We start from the raw sequence: 13,635 nt of genomic DNA, 5'->3' as shown, positions 1-13,635 counted from the left end.
GGGGCAATGAATTGGAAAGCCAACAAACCAGCTGTAAGTTGTATGTTTGAATTTACTGTAAATGCTCTTATTGTAAGTTAAGAATTGGAGAATTTCCTTAGCCTTTAGCAACCTCAACTATAATTCTTCATCATTATGTTTTAATATTATGCAGTTACCTATAACTGACAGACCAGGTTAATTGGCTTTGCATCCATCACTATTTTCAACTCTTGTGGAATGCCCTAAGTCAGCACAGTAAAAGAAGCAGGTGCACAAAAATGTTCCTCTTGCCTTCTTGAGAAGGCTCTGATTCCTTTCTGTGTATTTAGCCCAGATCACACTTGCTTTGTCTTGCATGTGAATTGCAGATCTGTTGGCTTGGTCTTTCCTATATGTTTAACAAGAACACAAGGGTTCCTGAAAGATTTCCTATAGAAGGCCAGCTCTATTGTAAGCTTCCCACTGTGAATTCTATTGTCTTCAAAATTCATTAAACAGCCACCTGTCCAACCATCTTTGCTGCTAGCCACTCCAAAATATGTCTGGTTTTGGAAATCCTAGTTCCTCTAAGCAGTGCCTTCTGCATATGTAATAGCACTTGTTGGTGCCAGAGTGCTTGGGTTCTCATCTCTGTTACTGTGTCCCGCTTCTTTCTTCCTCCTGTGCCATCACACAGTGAGCCTCAGAGCCCCTGTTTGTTCACTAAAGAGGCAACTCCAGCTGAAATCACTCTTAAAATCTTATTACAACCTAGAGTAACTTTTCAAAAGATGTTTCTTTTTCCTGAGTCTGTGTATCTTTTTTTTTTCCTGCAAATTTTTCTTTGTGTTGAAATTCTAACATGGACCTTGGGTATCTCTCTGGGGTACAGTGAAGTCCAGTGAAAGCCATCTTGTCTGTTTTGAAAACAAATATTTGAAAACAAATATTATGTAACCTCTGGTAATTCTTTTTCTGTATTAATATGGACGTTCTTGAGTAATTAGGGTATTCATTATTGTACATGATTGCTTTGTGAAATGTGCAAATGAGATCACCTATGCAGCCTTATTTCCTCTGGTTTCTAGTGTTATTAAAAGCACATTCTATTGTAAATAAATAAATAAATAAAATTAAAAAATAAAATCAATGGTTTGAAAGATACCTCTTTTCCAACTGTATTTTGTAAATGATTATTTCTAGTGTGTACACAGAAATACACTTCTGTACTTTCTACCTTCTGGAGGCCAGGAGTCTGAAATGCATCTTATGGGGCAAAAATCAAGGTGTCCTCATGGCCTTACTCCCTCAGAAAGCTCGAGGGAGGGATCTGTTTCTTCATCTTCTCCAGCAGGTAAAGCCACATTTCCTGGCTATTCCTCCAACTTCAAACCCAGTGGCATAGCATCTTCTCTGACTTGACTTCCCTCACATGGCCTTTGCTTCTGAAACGTCCCTGTCCCCCCCTTCCTAGAGAGCCTTGTGATGACACTGGGCCCATGTGGATAATCCAGGATCATCTCCCGTGTCAAGGTCCTTCACTTCATCCCACCAGCAAAGACCCTGTCCACATAAGAAACTATGCACAGGGGCGCCTGGGTGGCTTGGTCGGTTAAGCTTCCGACTTCAGCTCAGGTCATGATCTCTCAGTCTGTGAGTTCGAGCCCCGCGTCGGGCTCTGTGCTGACAGCTCAGAGCCTGGAGCCTGTTTCAGATTCTGTGTTTCCCTCTCTCTCTGCTCCTCCCCCGTTCATGCTCTGTCTCTCTCTGTCTCAAAAATAAAATAAAACGTTAAAAAAAAAAAAAAAAAAAAAAAAAAGAAACTATGCACAGGTCCCACGGATTAGGATGTGGCTCTTTGGGGGCCACTGTCCGGCTAGCCACCCCTCACCCACTCTCCAGGCAGGCCCCACCTCTCTCCCTCACTATTCCAATTACATCACTCTTCTTTCAGTTTCCTGACTACAACATACCTACTCTTGCCATCAGCCTTGTTCACATCCTGAACGTGAAATGGGTTTCACAGAAGGGGAAAGAGCATTCTGCATAATAGAAGGAAAAGAACTGCAATTCCCAGGATAGCTAGGAGGGGTAGAATGAGTGACAGCCCGAGGGACAGAGTGAGTTAGGGAGTCCTGAGAAGACCCCTCTGCTGATGGGGCATTTCAGAGCCATCATAGAAAAGAAAATCCTCTAACAGAGATGGATGATGTGGTGACGAAAATCCTGTTTCATCTCTAAAACCCTTCAGTAAGGCTGCATTGCTCATTACAGCTTCTGTGTGAATGTGTGGAGTCAGGCTCTGGGACACAGCAGGTTATAGGAGAAACCAAGGGCACACGGGGCTGACCCTGGCCCTCACCAGAAGTCCAGTTGCGCTGTGGAACAACAGATAGCAGGCTATGAGGAGCGACTAGGTGGAGCATCATGATAGAACAAAACCTCTTGACACCTGTCTTTTCGGAGAGGCAAACCCACCTGTCTAACAAGGCTATGAGGAGAAACTGGGAGGTGCCCATGTGTCCGTCCCTGGGAGGCAGGTGGCCCAGATGCTCAACTATCTACTTACAGCAGTGGAGAGTCGTGATGCCAGCGTCATTTCCAGGTTCCCCTTCAGGCCCACCAGGGGTGGCACCAACATCAATAGGTCTTTAACCTCCATAAACACAGGCCAGTGCTGGTGGGGAAAGAGTAAGATCAATCCAAACACACATATTGGCACATCTTTGAAATTTCTTGAGAGAAGTTGTGGCAACTTCAGCAGCTAGGAAAACTGGAGGCCAGACTGTGTCCGAGCCTGAATGGCGGGATCCAGCCTGCAAACACGACATACCCAGGGTGGCCCATGTGTCTGTAGCAACAGGAACAAGTCACCAGTTTCAAAGCTGGGAGATTTCTCATGAATGGGAGAGCTGGTGAGAACATCTGGGACAAAGGAGTGACACAGATTTCCCGGTGACCCAGAGTATCATGTGGGGACACTGGATTTGTCAAAACAGACAGAATGTAGCTCTATCCAGGTCTCTATCAAAGGTAAAAGATTAAAAAAAGTATGAAAGGGGGGCACCTGGGTCTTTCAGCCAGTTGAGCGTCTGACTTCGGCTCAGGTCATGATCTCACAGTTCGTGAGTTTGAGCCCCACGTCGGGCTCTGTGCTGACAGCTCAGAGCCTGGACCCTGCTTTGGATTCTGTGTCTCCCTCTCTCTCTGCCCTGCCCCACTTGTGTTCTCTCTCTCTCTCTCAAAAATAACTTCTTTGTGAGGTGAAAATTATTCCCACCAATTTATATGCGATTAGATTGCTTATCCCCAACCTACCCCCATCAATTTTCAATACCTCATCTGATTCTATTGACTTAATTTACCTCTCAGTCCCCTATAGATTTCTGTGATCCCTACGCTAAGAGCTCCTCCGGGTTTTAGAATTCTAGACCTAAAACAACACTCCTACTGTGTCAGCTAGGAGATAGGAGCCCTGGGGTCTGGGCCCTGTTGCCTGAGACTGAAGATATGGTGGGAGGGGAGGAGAATGGGGGTAGAGCCCAGAAGAGTCCTCTAAAGCAGCCCAACAAAACATCTTACAGGGTCTGGAGTGAAAGGGTCAGGCGTCCTTCATGTCCTCAGAGAGAGGAAGAGCACTCATGGCTGCCGGTTCCCTCTTTCTTTTTACCTCATTGGCAAAGCTGGGAAATTCAGAATCCAATCCCAGCTCTGATGGAGCTATGAGTCTACCCTTCTCTGAAAGTTCAGAAGAAAACCATGTCACCAGGCAAGAAGGTGCTCCCACTGTCTGTCAGCGGCCTCCAGTGGCTCCCAGGCTTCCAGAAGCATTTGGCCCCTGTGCAGCTATCTCACCAGTGTGCCACAGCATGCATGGAACGGAAGTCCCTAGCCCAGTTCCTGGCACAGGCACCCCTCCCTGGGCTCCAGCCTCCCCTGAGGCCGGCATCCTCTACCCCAAGCCTCCTCTGGCCTCCCACCTCAGCCTGCTCCCAAGCACCTTCATTTTCGCTGACACACAAGACCAAGTCCCCACCAACTCAAGTGTAAAAATAAATCCCCTCTCTCTGCATCCCATCACAGAAGCTTGCCCTTGTCTTCCTCAGCACCACTGAACTTAGTGAGTCTTGTTCTCACCCTCTCAGATGCTATGCTAGCTGCTGTCCCTCCCCACCCCATAGCAATGCCCTTTCCTTGGGCTCTTCTAACCTCCATTCCTCACTCCTTGGCTCTCTGAGCTATGGACCTCCCCTACCCCCAGTCCCAGCTGGTGTTAAGCTCCAATTGTGTGACAGGCACACCTCTCACTCCATGTCACACCTGTGAACTCACAACCACATTCCCCCAGTCCAAAACTGACCTCTGCTTATTCCATGTTGACCTCCATTGAGGGCTCCTCTTCCTGCTCCTGACCTCTTTTTCTTAATATTATTTAATTTAAAGAATTTTATTTCCTTTCTCCAGATAGGCAGGCTGCAAAGCTAGAAATTTTACCAAGGTCTAACAATAATTCTTGATTCTTCCAAATGGACACAGGCTTTTCAACTCTGGACCGTCCTTGGGTTACGTAATAGCTTTATGGAACTGATGCTCAAGAAAACAGTCCATCGTTTTCAAGAGGCCTGTCCTCTAACTCCACAGTTGAGAAACTCCCTGTTACAGAACAGACAGCGCCAAGCCAAGGGTAAGGTTAGGCTGGCATCAAACCACTTACTGCTCTGCGCACTCATGGTTCCTGACCCATCCATTCCAAGTCTGCTTTCTGCCAACAGTGGCTCCCAGAGGTCAGGAGACCAAAGGCTGTAGATCTCCTAACCTATTAATCCTGAGTCCTTCATGCTTCATCTTCATTCTCCTTCCCTGCCATTTCCTCTCCCTCCCAAGGCTTGAGTCACCTTCTACTGCACACCCTACATGACCTCACCCACAGCCATCTCCATCCTCCCTACATTAACAAGCGGCCCTAAGGGGGTGAAGGGCAGGAGGAGAGCCTTTGCATCAGTCATGTGGGTGTGGACTGGGACACAATGATGGCCACAGAGACTTGAGAAGTCACATCTAGACACATCAGGCACCATATAACCACCAGGGGTCTATTATGGGACAAAGTCAACTAACAGGGAAGACTAAAGCAGAAAAGCAGTAGGACCCTGGATCCTCGCTGACACTGTTAATCCAGGGAACTAACAAGTACTAGAGCAGTCTGATCTGTAGCCTTCTTTATAGCAATCCTAAATGACTCTAGTCACTTGGAGTTAGGGTTTTCTGACTAAGACATTGTGCTCTGTGCTGGTGATGCTGGACATCTCTGGCTCAGATCTGTCTTCTGAGCACCACACCTGCCTACCCAACTGCTGACTGAATCCTGACATCCCATGGGCCCTTCAAAATCAGGATTCCAGACTTGACCTTCCTTGCCCAGACCCTTTGCCCTGCCCACTGTGGCTCCAGGCATTCTTGCTCTTCCAGCAGGGACTTAAGTAACCCCTTGTGTTCCCTGACAGCCTGGCATCCAAGTCATGGTAACTGTCTTAATTTCCACCACCACTGCCCTCTCTGGCAATGCTTCAAATAAATCTTATGAGGGGCACTGGGGAGATCAAAATCAGTTAGAGTTAGTAATGGTTCTTGCACTCGCGGGGCTCTGATACAGCCACAGCTTCCCAGCTCTTCCCTGTGGCCTTCACCCTGCTGCCACAGTTCAGTTCTGTTACAGTTATGACCCTGTCACTCAGCCCCTTGGCCAGTTCTGATCCTGGGCATACACCCAATAGATCTGTCCCCTCAAAACATACAAGAAATAGACAGGAATGTCTATGGTAGTATCATGCTTCAAAAACATCCAAAACTAATGCCCAGTATTAGAAGGCAGAAGACTGGTTTAGGTGGGGCAGAGGATGGAGGAGCCTACTCGGGGCTGAAAATGCTCTTGACCTGGATGGGGATTACACAGGTGCATTTATCCTGAGATGGTCATTCAAACTGTACACATAACACGTACAATTTTCAACACATCCATGATATACTTCAATAAAATACACATTTATTTTAAAATAACGAGGACAAAAATCAACAACCCCTCTGTACTCAGCATACAACTTGAGCAGAGCAGACAGCCCTTCTCACGGGCTGTTCCAGCACCCCACCCCATGACCATGGCCAATTGCTGTTCCTCACTCCTTGCAAATGCCCACTCATTTGTCTGTATCTCTGCACACACTGATCCCTTTGCTTGGACTGTCTGCTCTCTCTCACATCATCCCAGAAACTATTATATTATCCTTTAAGGTCCAACTCCAACTGTCCTACTAACTGCAGATTCTTTGACTCCTCTGGGAAGAATGAACTGTTCCCTCTTTCTTCACAGGCAAATGTCTGTTCACTGCTCCACTCCCTTAACACTGGCTCGTGGGATGAATCACCTGCCTCACCACTTAAACTACAAAAGCCAGGGAGGCAGAGACAGGTCTGTTTCTGCTCACCATTGCACTCCTGGGGCCTGAGAGCAGCTAACACAGAATTCAACAAGATATGCTGAATGAATAAACGAGGAACCAGATGAATGAATGAATTCATCTATCCTACTCTGTGCTCAGCTACCAGCTGCTCAAAAGCAGACACCCTGTCTGATTCATCTCTGATTCAGTGAAGAAAGACTACATACACTCTAACAATTACAGCCGCTGTCACTGTTTCTGGTGCCCACGGGTCTACATAAACCCCCAAGAAGGCCTGAAAGGATACACATGACCTGATAATAGAAGCTTCCTCCAGGAATGAGATTGAAGGCTGAGATACTTATTTTATAAAAAAGAGAAACATGGGCTCCTGGGTGGCTCGGTTGGTTCAGCATCCAACTTTGGCTCAGGCCATGATCTCATGGGTCATGACTTTAAGCCCTGCATTGGGCTCGCTGATACCAGCTTGGAGCCTGCTTGGGATCCTTTTTCGCCTTCTCTCTCTGTGCCCATCCCCCCCTCACCACCACACTCAAAAATAAACATTAAAAAAATAGAGGGAGAGAGAAACTTTTATATATACCTTACTTGTGTATCTGAAAAATAATTTTTTGAAAAAAAAAAAACTGAACTGATACTCTGGCCCCTTACTGGGCCCCAATCCCTGGACCCAACTATAGACTGACCCCAAACACCATAAACAGAGAGACTCCTGACCCCAAATCTACAGTAGGTAAAGCTAGCACCCAACCAGTACTCTTTGGGCCAGCCCACTATGCCAGAGACAGCCACGAGGTGCCCCTGCCAGGAGGTTATCCCTGCTGCAGGCTCATGGGGCTATGAGGCCCCAGAATGTGGCAGCCTGGGTACAGTGGGAGCCAGGCCACCCTCCTATGTTATGTAATTTCCCCCTGGAACAGTGTTGACAAGGCCACATCCTGAACCACTGAGCGGGGGTGACCAGGGAGGTGGTGGTGCACATGCAGGAGCCACGAAAACCTGAGTGCCCTTGAACCCCACCACACCTGGGAGTCACTGCACATTTGCAAACTGGAGAGAAAGAATGAGCTGTGTCTTCCAGGGCTCTGTTTTCTGTTCCTCCCAAATGCTGGGCCTCCCAAAGCTGGATGGCTCAAGTCCTGGATTTGCAGACAAATTTGCCCAGGTATGCTCTAGGCCTGCTTCCCAAGACATCCCCTTTTCTGCATGCTAGACTCTCAGATGGAGACTTAACACAGAGGTCAGGAAACGGCCCGCCAGTTGGAGTTCCTCCTGGACTGGCCTCCTGTGTCACCCCTGCTGATGGTCGGGTACAATCCTGAGCCTTTCTTTCCCTGACATCCCATCCAATCTTCCAGACTCTGCTGAGATCCCCCAACTGACTGATAAATAACCTCTCAGGCTGCAGCAACTGAGGGACATGCACTGTGGTGTAGGGGCTTAAAACCATGTTCCATGAAGTGGCCATGGAAGGTCAAAACAGAGACACAGGGCAGAGTCTTTCTCTGGAGAAGGGTCTTAGGAAGCTGAACCACTGCAGATTCAGCTGGGTGAGAGACTAGTAGAGCACCCCAAGGGGTGAAGCTCTGAGGTGGGAGAGACGGGGATCTAGGTTGCAAGCCCAAATGAATGCTTTCTAACAGCAAGTTGGCCAGTACACAAAGGGCCGCCCTAGCCCCAGGAGGGGTGAGTATCCCATCCACTGAAGTCTGAAGGCAGAGCCATCAAGAGTCTCATTCAGAGACCAGGGAACAGGGTGGGTGTTGATAATCTCTCTTCAACTCACACACAGACGCACAAAGAATGCTGAGCTGTCATCAGGAAGGAGATGCTTTGTGGAACTGAGGAAGTCACTGCACTAGCTGCAATGTTCCCATGGGCTGCAAAACTAAATTTAAGGGGCGCCTGGGTGGCTCAGTTGGTTAAGCGGCCGACTTCGGTTCAGGTCATGATCTCACGGTCCGTGAGTTCAAGCCCCGCGTCGGGCTCTGTGCTGACAGCTCAGAGCCTGGAGCCCGTTTCAGATTCTGTGTCTCCCTCCCTCTCTCTCTGACCCTCCCCTGCTCATGCTCTGTCTCTGTCTCAAAAATAAATAAACGTAAAAAAAAAAAAAAACAAAAAAAAACCCAACTAAATTTAAATTTAATTTCACTGATTAAAAAGCACATTACAGGGGTGCCTGGGTGGCTCAGTCGGTTGAGCATCTGACTCTTGATTTTGGCTTAGGTCATGATCCAGAGTCATAGGATTGAGCCACACATTTGGTGCTGTGCTCACAGCACAGAGCCTGCTTGGGATTCTCTCTCCCTCTCTCTGCCCCTCCTTCCCTCACTCACGTACACACATGCACACACACTCTCTCTCAAAAAAATATAATAAAAGCACATTACATAGCAAGATCCCATATATTTATGTTTACACATTCTTGATAGACACGCACCACGATGTTGATCAGAGATTATGGGCACCCTTCCTTCTTCACTTGTGCATATTTGCTAATTTTTCTATCACACACTAACTCTATAAAAATGTTTAGGTAGACAGAGTAAACCCTCAATGATTCAAACAGCATTACGTGAACCAACCCCAGGGCATAAAGAGACCAGGAGAAGTGAATGCCAGAGTGTGTGCTCGTTTAAGGGCCTCCCTACAATGCTTCTAATCAACAGAGACTACCACATCCCTACACTCGTCTGGACCCCATCCCGGGATCTGGACCTTGTCCCCTCACTGAAGAGCCCCACAAAGATTCTGGGGACTGGAGGGAACAGTGCCCATCACCCTTGGAGTCACAACACGAAGCACACTGGGTGTCTCACCCTCACAACCCAGTGAGGTCGGCATTCATTAGCCCCATCTGTAGATGGGGAAACTGATACGGGGGAAGCTAATGAATTCCCTCAAATAGTAAGTGAAAGGCAGAGGATTTGAACCCCTCCAGGCCCTGCCTGATGAATCTGGAAGGAAAATGGTTTGAGCTAACGTGGTTAGTGTGGGCTGACCTTGGAGAGGGTCGTCAGAAGCTTCTTGGAATTTCAGACACGAGGCCCCCTGGAGGATCCTCCTGCTGGCACCACTGAGCCCGGGAATCCTGGGCTGCACCCCGACTCAGGGCCTCTGGTGTCCCCTGGCCTATCATATCTGTGATGCCTAGGGAGCCTGGTTTCCCACCCCCCTCCCCCCAGGCCCCCAAATGCCTGGTACGCACTTGGATAGTGTTCATCACCAGGCTGGCTGTCAACATGCCCAAGCCTGAGAGTAGAATGGGCACCATGATCTGGCACATGATAGAAAAGACGGTCTCAGGGAAGACCCCATGGGGGGACCGGGTGAGTTCACAGCTGAAGCCTCGCAACTTCTTGCCCTGGAAGCAAAACTGCAGGTTCAGCTGGGTGACCACCATGATCAGGCTGCCAACCACGTTCACAGGAGCAAGACGTCCACTTGTGTCCTCTGTCGTCCTCCTGCACCAGGATATGCTTCCAAAGATGTGCACATAGGGAACACTGCCAGTGCCTTGAGCTGCTGGCAGGATCCCCGAATGCCCCTCAGCCAAGGGCCAGAGCAAGCAAGGAACAAAGGCCAGTGTGACTCAGAGCCTCATGTGGGGCCTTGGTGAACTCCTACTGTCTCTCCACCACCTGCAGATCAGGTTCTCCTCAGAGAGTAGCTGCTCTGTCATCCAGGACGTCCCTCAGCTATCAGTCTCTCACAGTGACCTTGATAGCATCCAGCCTTCCAGCCTACACTGGCTTGGGCTAGACCCAGGGAGACAGAACCACATGAGGCCTGACCTTGGTGAGGGACACAAAGAATCCTGACCACCTCTGCACACATTCCCCAGTTGCTTCTACTCTTGGCAGACAAGGGCCTGGAGAAACATCAGCCTAAAGGACCCACTCTTACAGCCCCCTGAGGAGTTTCATGCCTCAAGGTTGAGAGGGCTGCAGGTACCCAAGAAAGAAGCCACATCCTGTGATCATCTTGACTTCAGAATCCAAGGGCTCTTGACCATATGAAGAAGCTATGTTCACAGAGGAAATGCAGCCCTCTTTACTCTCAAGGGCCCAGAAAACTAATAAGCACACTTCCAGGGGGCACCTGGGTGGCTCAGTCGGTTCAGTGTCTTTGGCTCAGGTCATGATCTGATCAGGTCATGATCAGGTCTGTGAGTTCAGGTCTGTGAATTCAGGCCTGGCGTTGGGCTCTGTGTTGACAGCTCAGAGCCTGGAGCCTGCTTCTGATTCTGTGACTCCCTCTCTATCTGCCCCTTCCCTGCTCATGCTCTGCCTCTCTCTCAAAAATAAACATAGGGGCACCTGGGTGTCTCACTCGGTTAAGTGTCTGAATTCGGCTCAGGTCATGATTTCACGGTCTGAGTTTGGGACATGCATTGGGCTGTGCTGACAGCTTGGAGCCTGGAGCCTGCTTCGGATTCTGTGTTTACCCCTCTCTCTGCCCCTCCCCCACCTATGCTCAGTCTCTCTCTCAAACATAAAATAAACATAAAAAAAATTTTTTTAAAAGATGCTTCTGTAGAGAATCCACTCTCATCCATTACAAAGGTTAGACCAGCCCTGATACCCAGCTTACTACCGCCTTCCAGAGAGTAGGCTTGGATATCACCTTTGACTACCAGCAAGTCTATTGTTGGGTGTGCACTGGGCATTCCACAGGTAGCAGGGATGGAATGTCAGGCATGAGGGTTGGCTGGAACAGGGATCAAGGTCACAGCCAGAAGAAGCCCAAGGCTGAAGGTCAGAAGCACACTCACCTACTGACCCTGGGGGACTTCACCTGGACCAGGCTCCTGATCTGAGCCTCAACTTCTGCTCCTGTTCCTAAACCAGGGCCCTCTTGGGCAACTTCTTGGTTCCCCTCTGTTGGATAGTCTATCCCACACTCAGGTCCCATCCCCTTAGCCTGGAGTTCACAATCTAGATCCTACTGACCTCCCCAGGCCTATCCACCTCCCTCCCAACTCCAGCCAAACTACTCCAACAACTATTTTCCTCATGCCCCAAATATTCCTCTCTCTGCATCTGTCCTCAAACAATTCATTTGCTCATTCATTCAATAGATATTTTTAAGCCCTTCCTTGGAGCCAGACATAATGAGCTCTAAACTTCTTGGACATTCTCCCATTTGGAGTTGGAGTTTCTGTCTCCTCCCTTCAACCTGTGACTGCTGGACCAGTAGGACACAGTGGAAGAGACACTGTGTCAGTCTGGTTCTTGAGAAACAGTCTCCGCTTCCCATCTCTTGAGATGCTCATACTTGAAACCCAGATACCATGCTATGAGGAAGCCCAAGTAGTCACACAGAAAGGCCACATATGAGTGTTCCAGCTGAGGATCCAGGTGACAGCAGCAACTGTCATGTCATGTTAGTGAGCTAGCCTGGATTGGGTACGATGCTTGGCAAGCCACCCCAGCAGATGCTGCACACAGCAGACATCCATTCCCACAGAGCCCTATTCGAACTGTAGATTCATGATCAAACTGAATGACTAGCTTTAAACAAGCCACTAAATGTGGATGCAGTGTGTTGCATAGCAATAGATAATTGGGACATCTGGGGAACCTCATCCCCACCCTTTACTTTTCTCATCTCAGAGAAACTAACAATTTCCAAACCTCTCTCTAGTCCAGACCCCTCCCCTGAGCTTTCAGGCTCTGTGTAACCCCTGTATAACTCAATTAGTCTTTCACGTTTGTTCCTTCCAACTCCTCCCCCAAGCCTCTTGTCTCAATAAATGGTTCTGCCAGAAGCCCAAACTGCACTCTGACTGCCCGTTCCCCAACCAACTCAACCCCACATCAAATCTGCCTGTCCCCATGTCTTTCCCCTCCTCTCCAGCTCATGGACACCACCTTCACCATAGCCCTTAACTACCTCCTAACCCTTCTGTCCACCAAAAGTAATACCTGCTCTTCACATTAACATCTTATATTACATCTTCAAGTCACCTGCTTGCCCAAATATCCTCAATAGCTGTCAACTCGTTACCTGAGAGAGTTCAAATTTTGTGGCCAGACATTCAAGGTCTCTCACAATTTGGGAGCAAAGCATCCTTTTGAGCCCTCTGTCTGTCTAGTACATGATCATATACCACATGCCCTAAAAGGAGCTTCCTGTGGACCCTCACATGGGCTGTGCCTATGTTCACACTATTCCCTCTGCATGTTCCACTCACTGCTCAGGCCAAACTCTTGCCAAACCTCATGGCCAACTGAGGTGCCTTCTCATCTCTGAGGCCATTCCAGTGTCCTGGCCAGAGCCTAACATCTTCCCCAGAATTACCAACGTTCTTTTTTGAACCCCTCTGAGGGAAGTCCACATATGCCTAATGACATAATGAAATGCACATACATCAACCCTCCCATCCCAAAGTGCACTCCTCTTGAGGTGGAGTCTGGTTGATTCATGGCCATAATCTTTCAGAGCAAGGGAAAGTATTCATTCACTTACTCCACAGATTAGTACTGAGGGCCTTATGTTTGCCAGACTCTTGGTCTAAGTGTTGTGGTACATCTGTTAGCTGAACAGCACATACTTAGAGCTTTCCAGTGTGGCAGATAATCATAAAAATGGAAATGTAATTATGACCTGTGATAAGTGCTCTGAAGGAAACCCAAGGAATGGGAGCAAGAGATGAGGATCAACCAACCATACACAGCACTCAACGACCTGCATATGAAGGAATGAACAAATGAATGAACTGAAAGATCTTCATTCCCTGTACCCATCTGTGCCTCTCACTGCCCTTTCACACTGATTTCATGTTCAATCACCAAACTCTCAAAATATCTCTAGGATATCCAGCAGGAAGTAAACCAATTTTGCAAATGAGAAAAAGGCTCTGAGAGGGTTTACCCAAGACCACACCGCAAGTCAGTATCAGAGGCAGGACGAAGACCCTCAGCTCCCAACTCTGGGGGCAGACTGCCTCCACCACCCTCCATGCTCTCTGCTCCCCACCCTTCTCCTGTCTGATGCTGCCTGCATCTGTGGCTTGGGTTCTTGTGTTCAAACAAGAGTCTGAACCAGGACAAGGCAGACACAAGTGGCATATTTCAGAGAAAAGAGTTGAGACGTTAATTGGTTTCAGACAGAACCACTCTGGGCTGGGCTGGTTTCTCTGGACACTGACCACACGGCTCCCACAGAACTCAGCTGGAGGGACCCCCAACAAGCGATTGCTTTCTTCTGACTT

General features: G+C 48.5%; 1 protein-coding gene across 7 annotated transcripts in view; it reads right to left on the bottom strand.

The window, feature by feature from the left end:
* Positions 1–13,635, bottom strand: part of LOC132676268 (solute carrier family 41 member 3) — a 145,662-nt gene that overhangs the window by 97,634 nt on the left and 34,393 nt on the right. For 5 of the 7 annotated variants that reach the window (XM_081795009.1, XM_081795007.1, XM_081795006.1 and 2 more), the window contains exon 3: positions 2,531–2,638. The exons of 1 other annotated variant lie outside the window; for it this stretch is intronic. In XM_081795009.1, coding sequence (XP_081651135.1) covers positions 2,531–2,638 — 108 coding nt within the window. Of the gene's footprint in view, positions 1–2,530; positions 2,639–3,543; positions 4,678–13,635 lie in introns of those variants that run through there. One more of the 7 variants, XM_081795010.1, reaches the window with a different exon arrangement.

Source organism: Panthera onca, chromosome A2, assembly GCF_046562875.1.
Source record: "Panthera onca isolate mPanOnc1 chromosome A2, mPanOnc1 haplotype 2, whole genome shotgun sequence".
In the NCBI taxonomy this organism is placed as follows: Eukaryota; Metazoa; Chordata; class Mammalia; order Carnivora; family Felidae; genus Panthera; species Panthera onca.
Note: the sequence above shows the minus strand (reverse complement) of the source record. Positions and strands in the feature narration are given on the sequence as shown.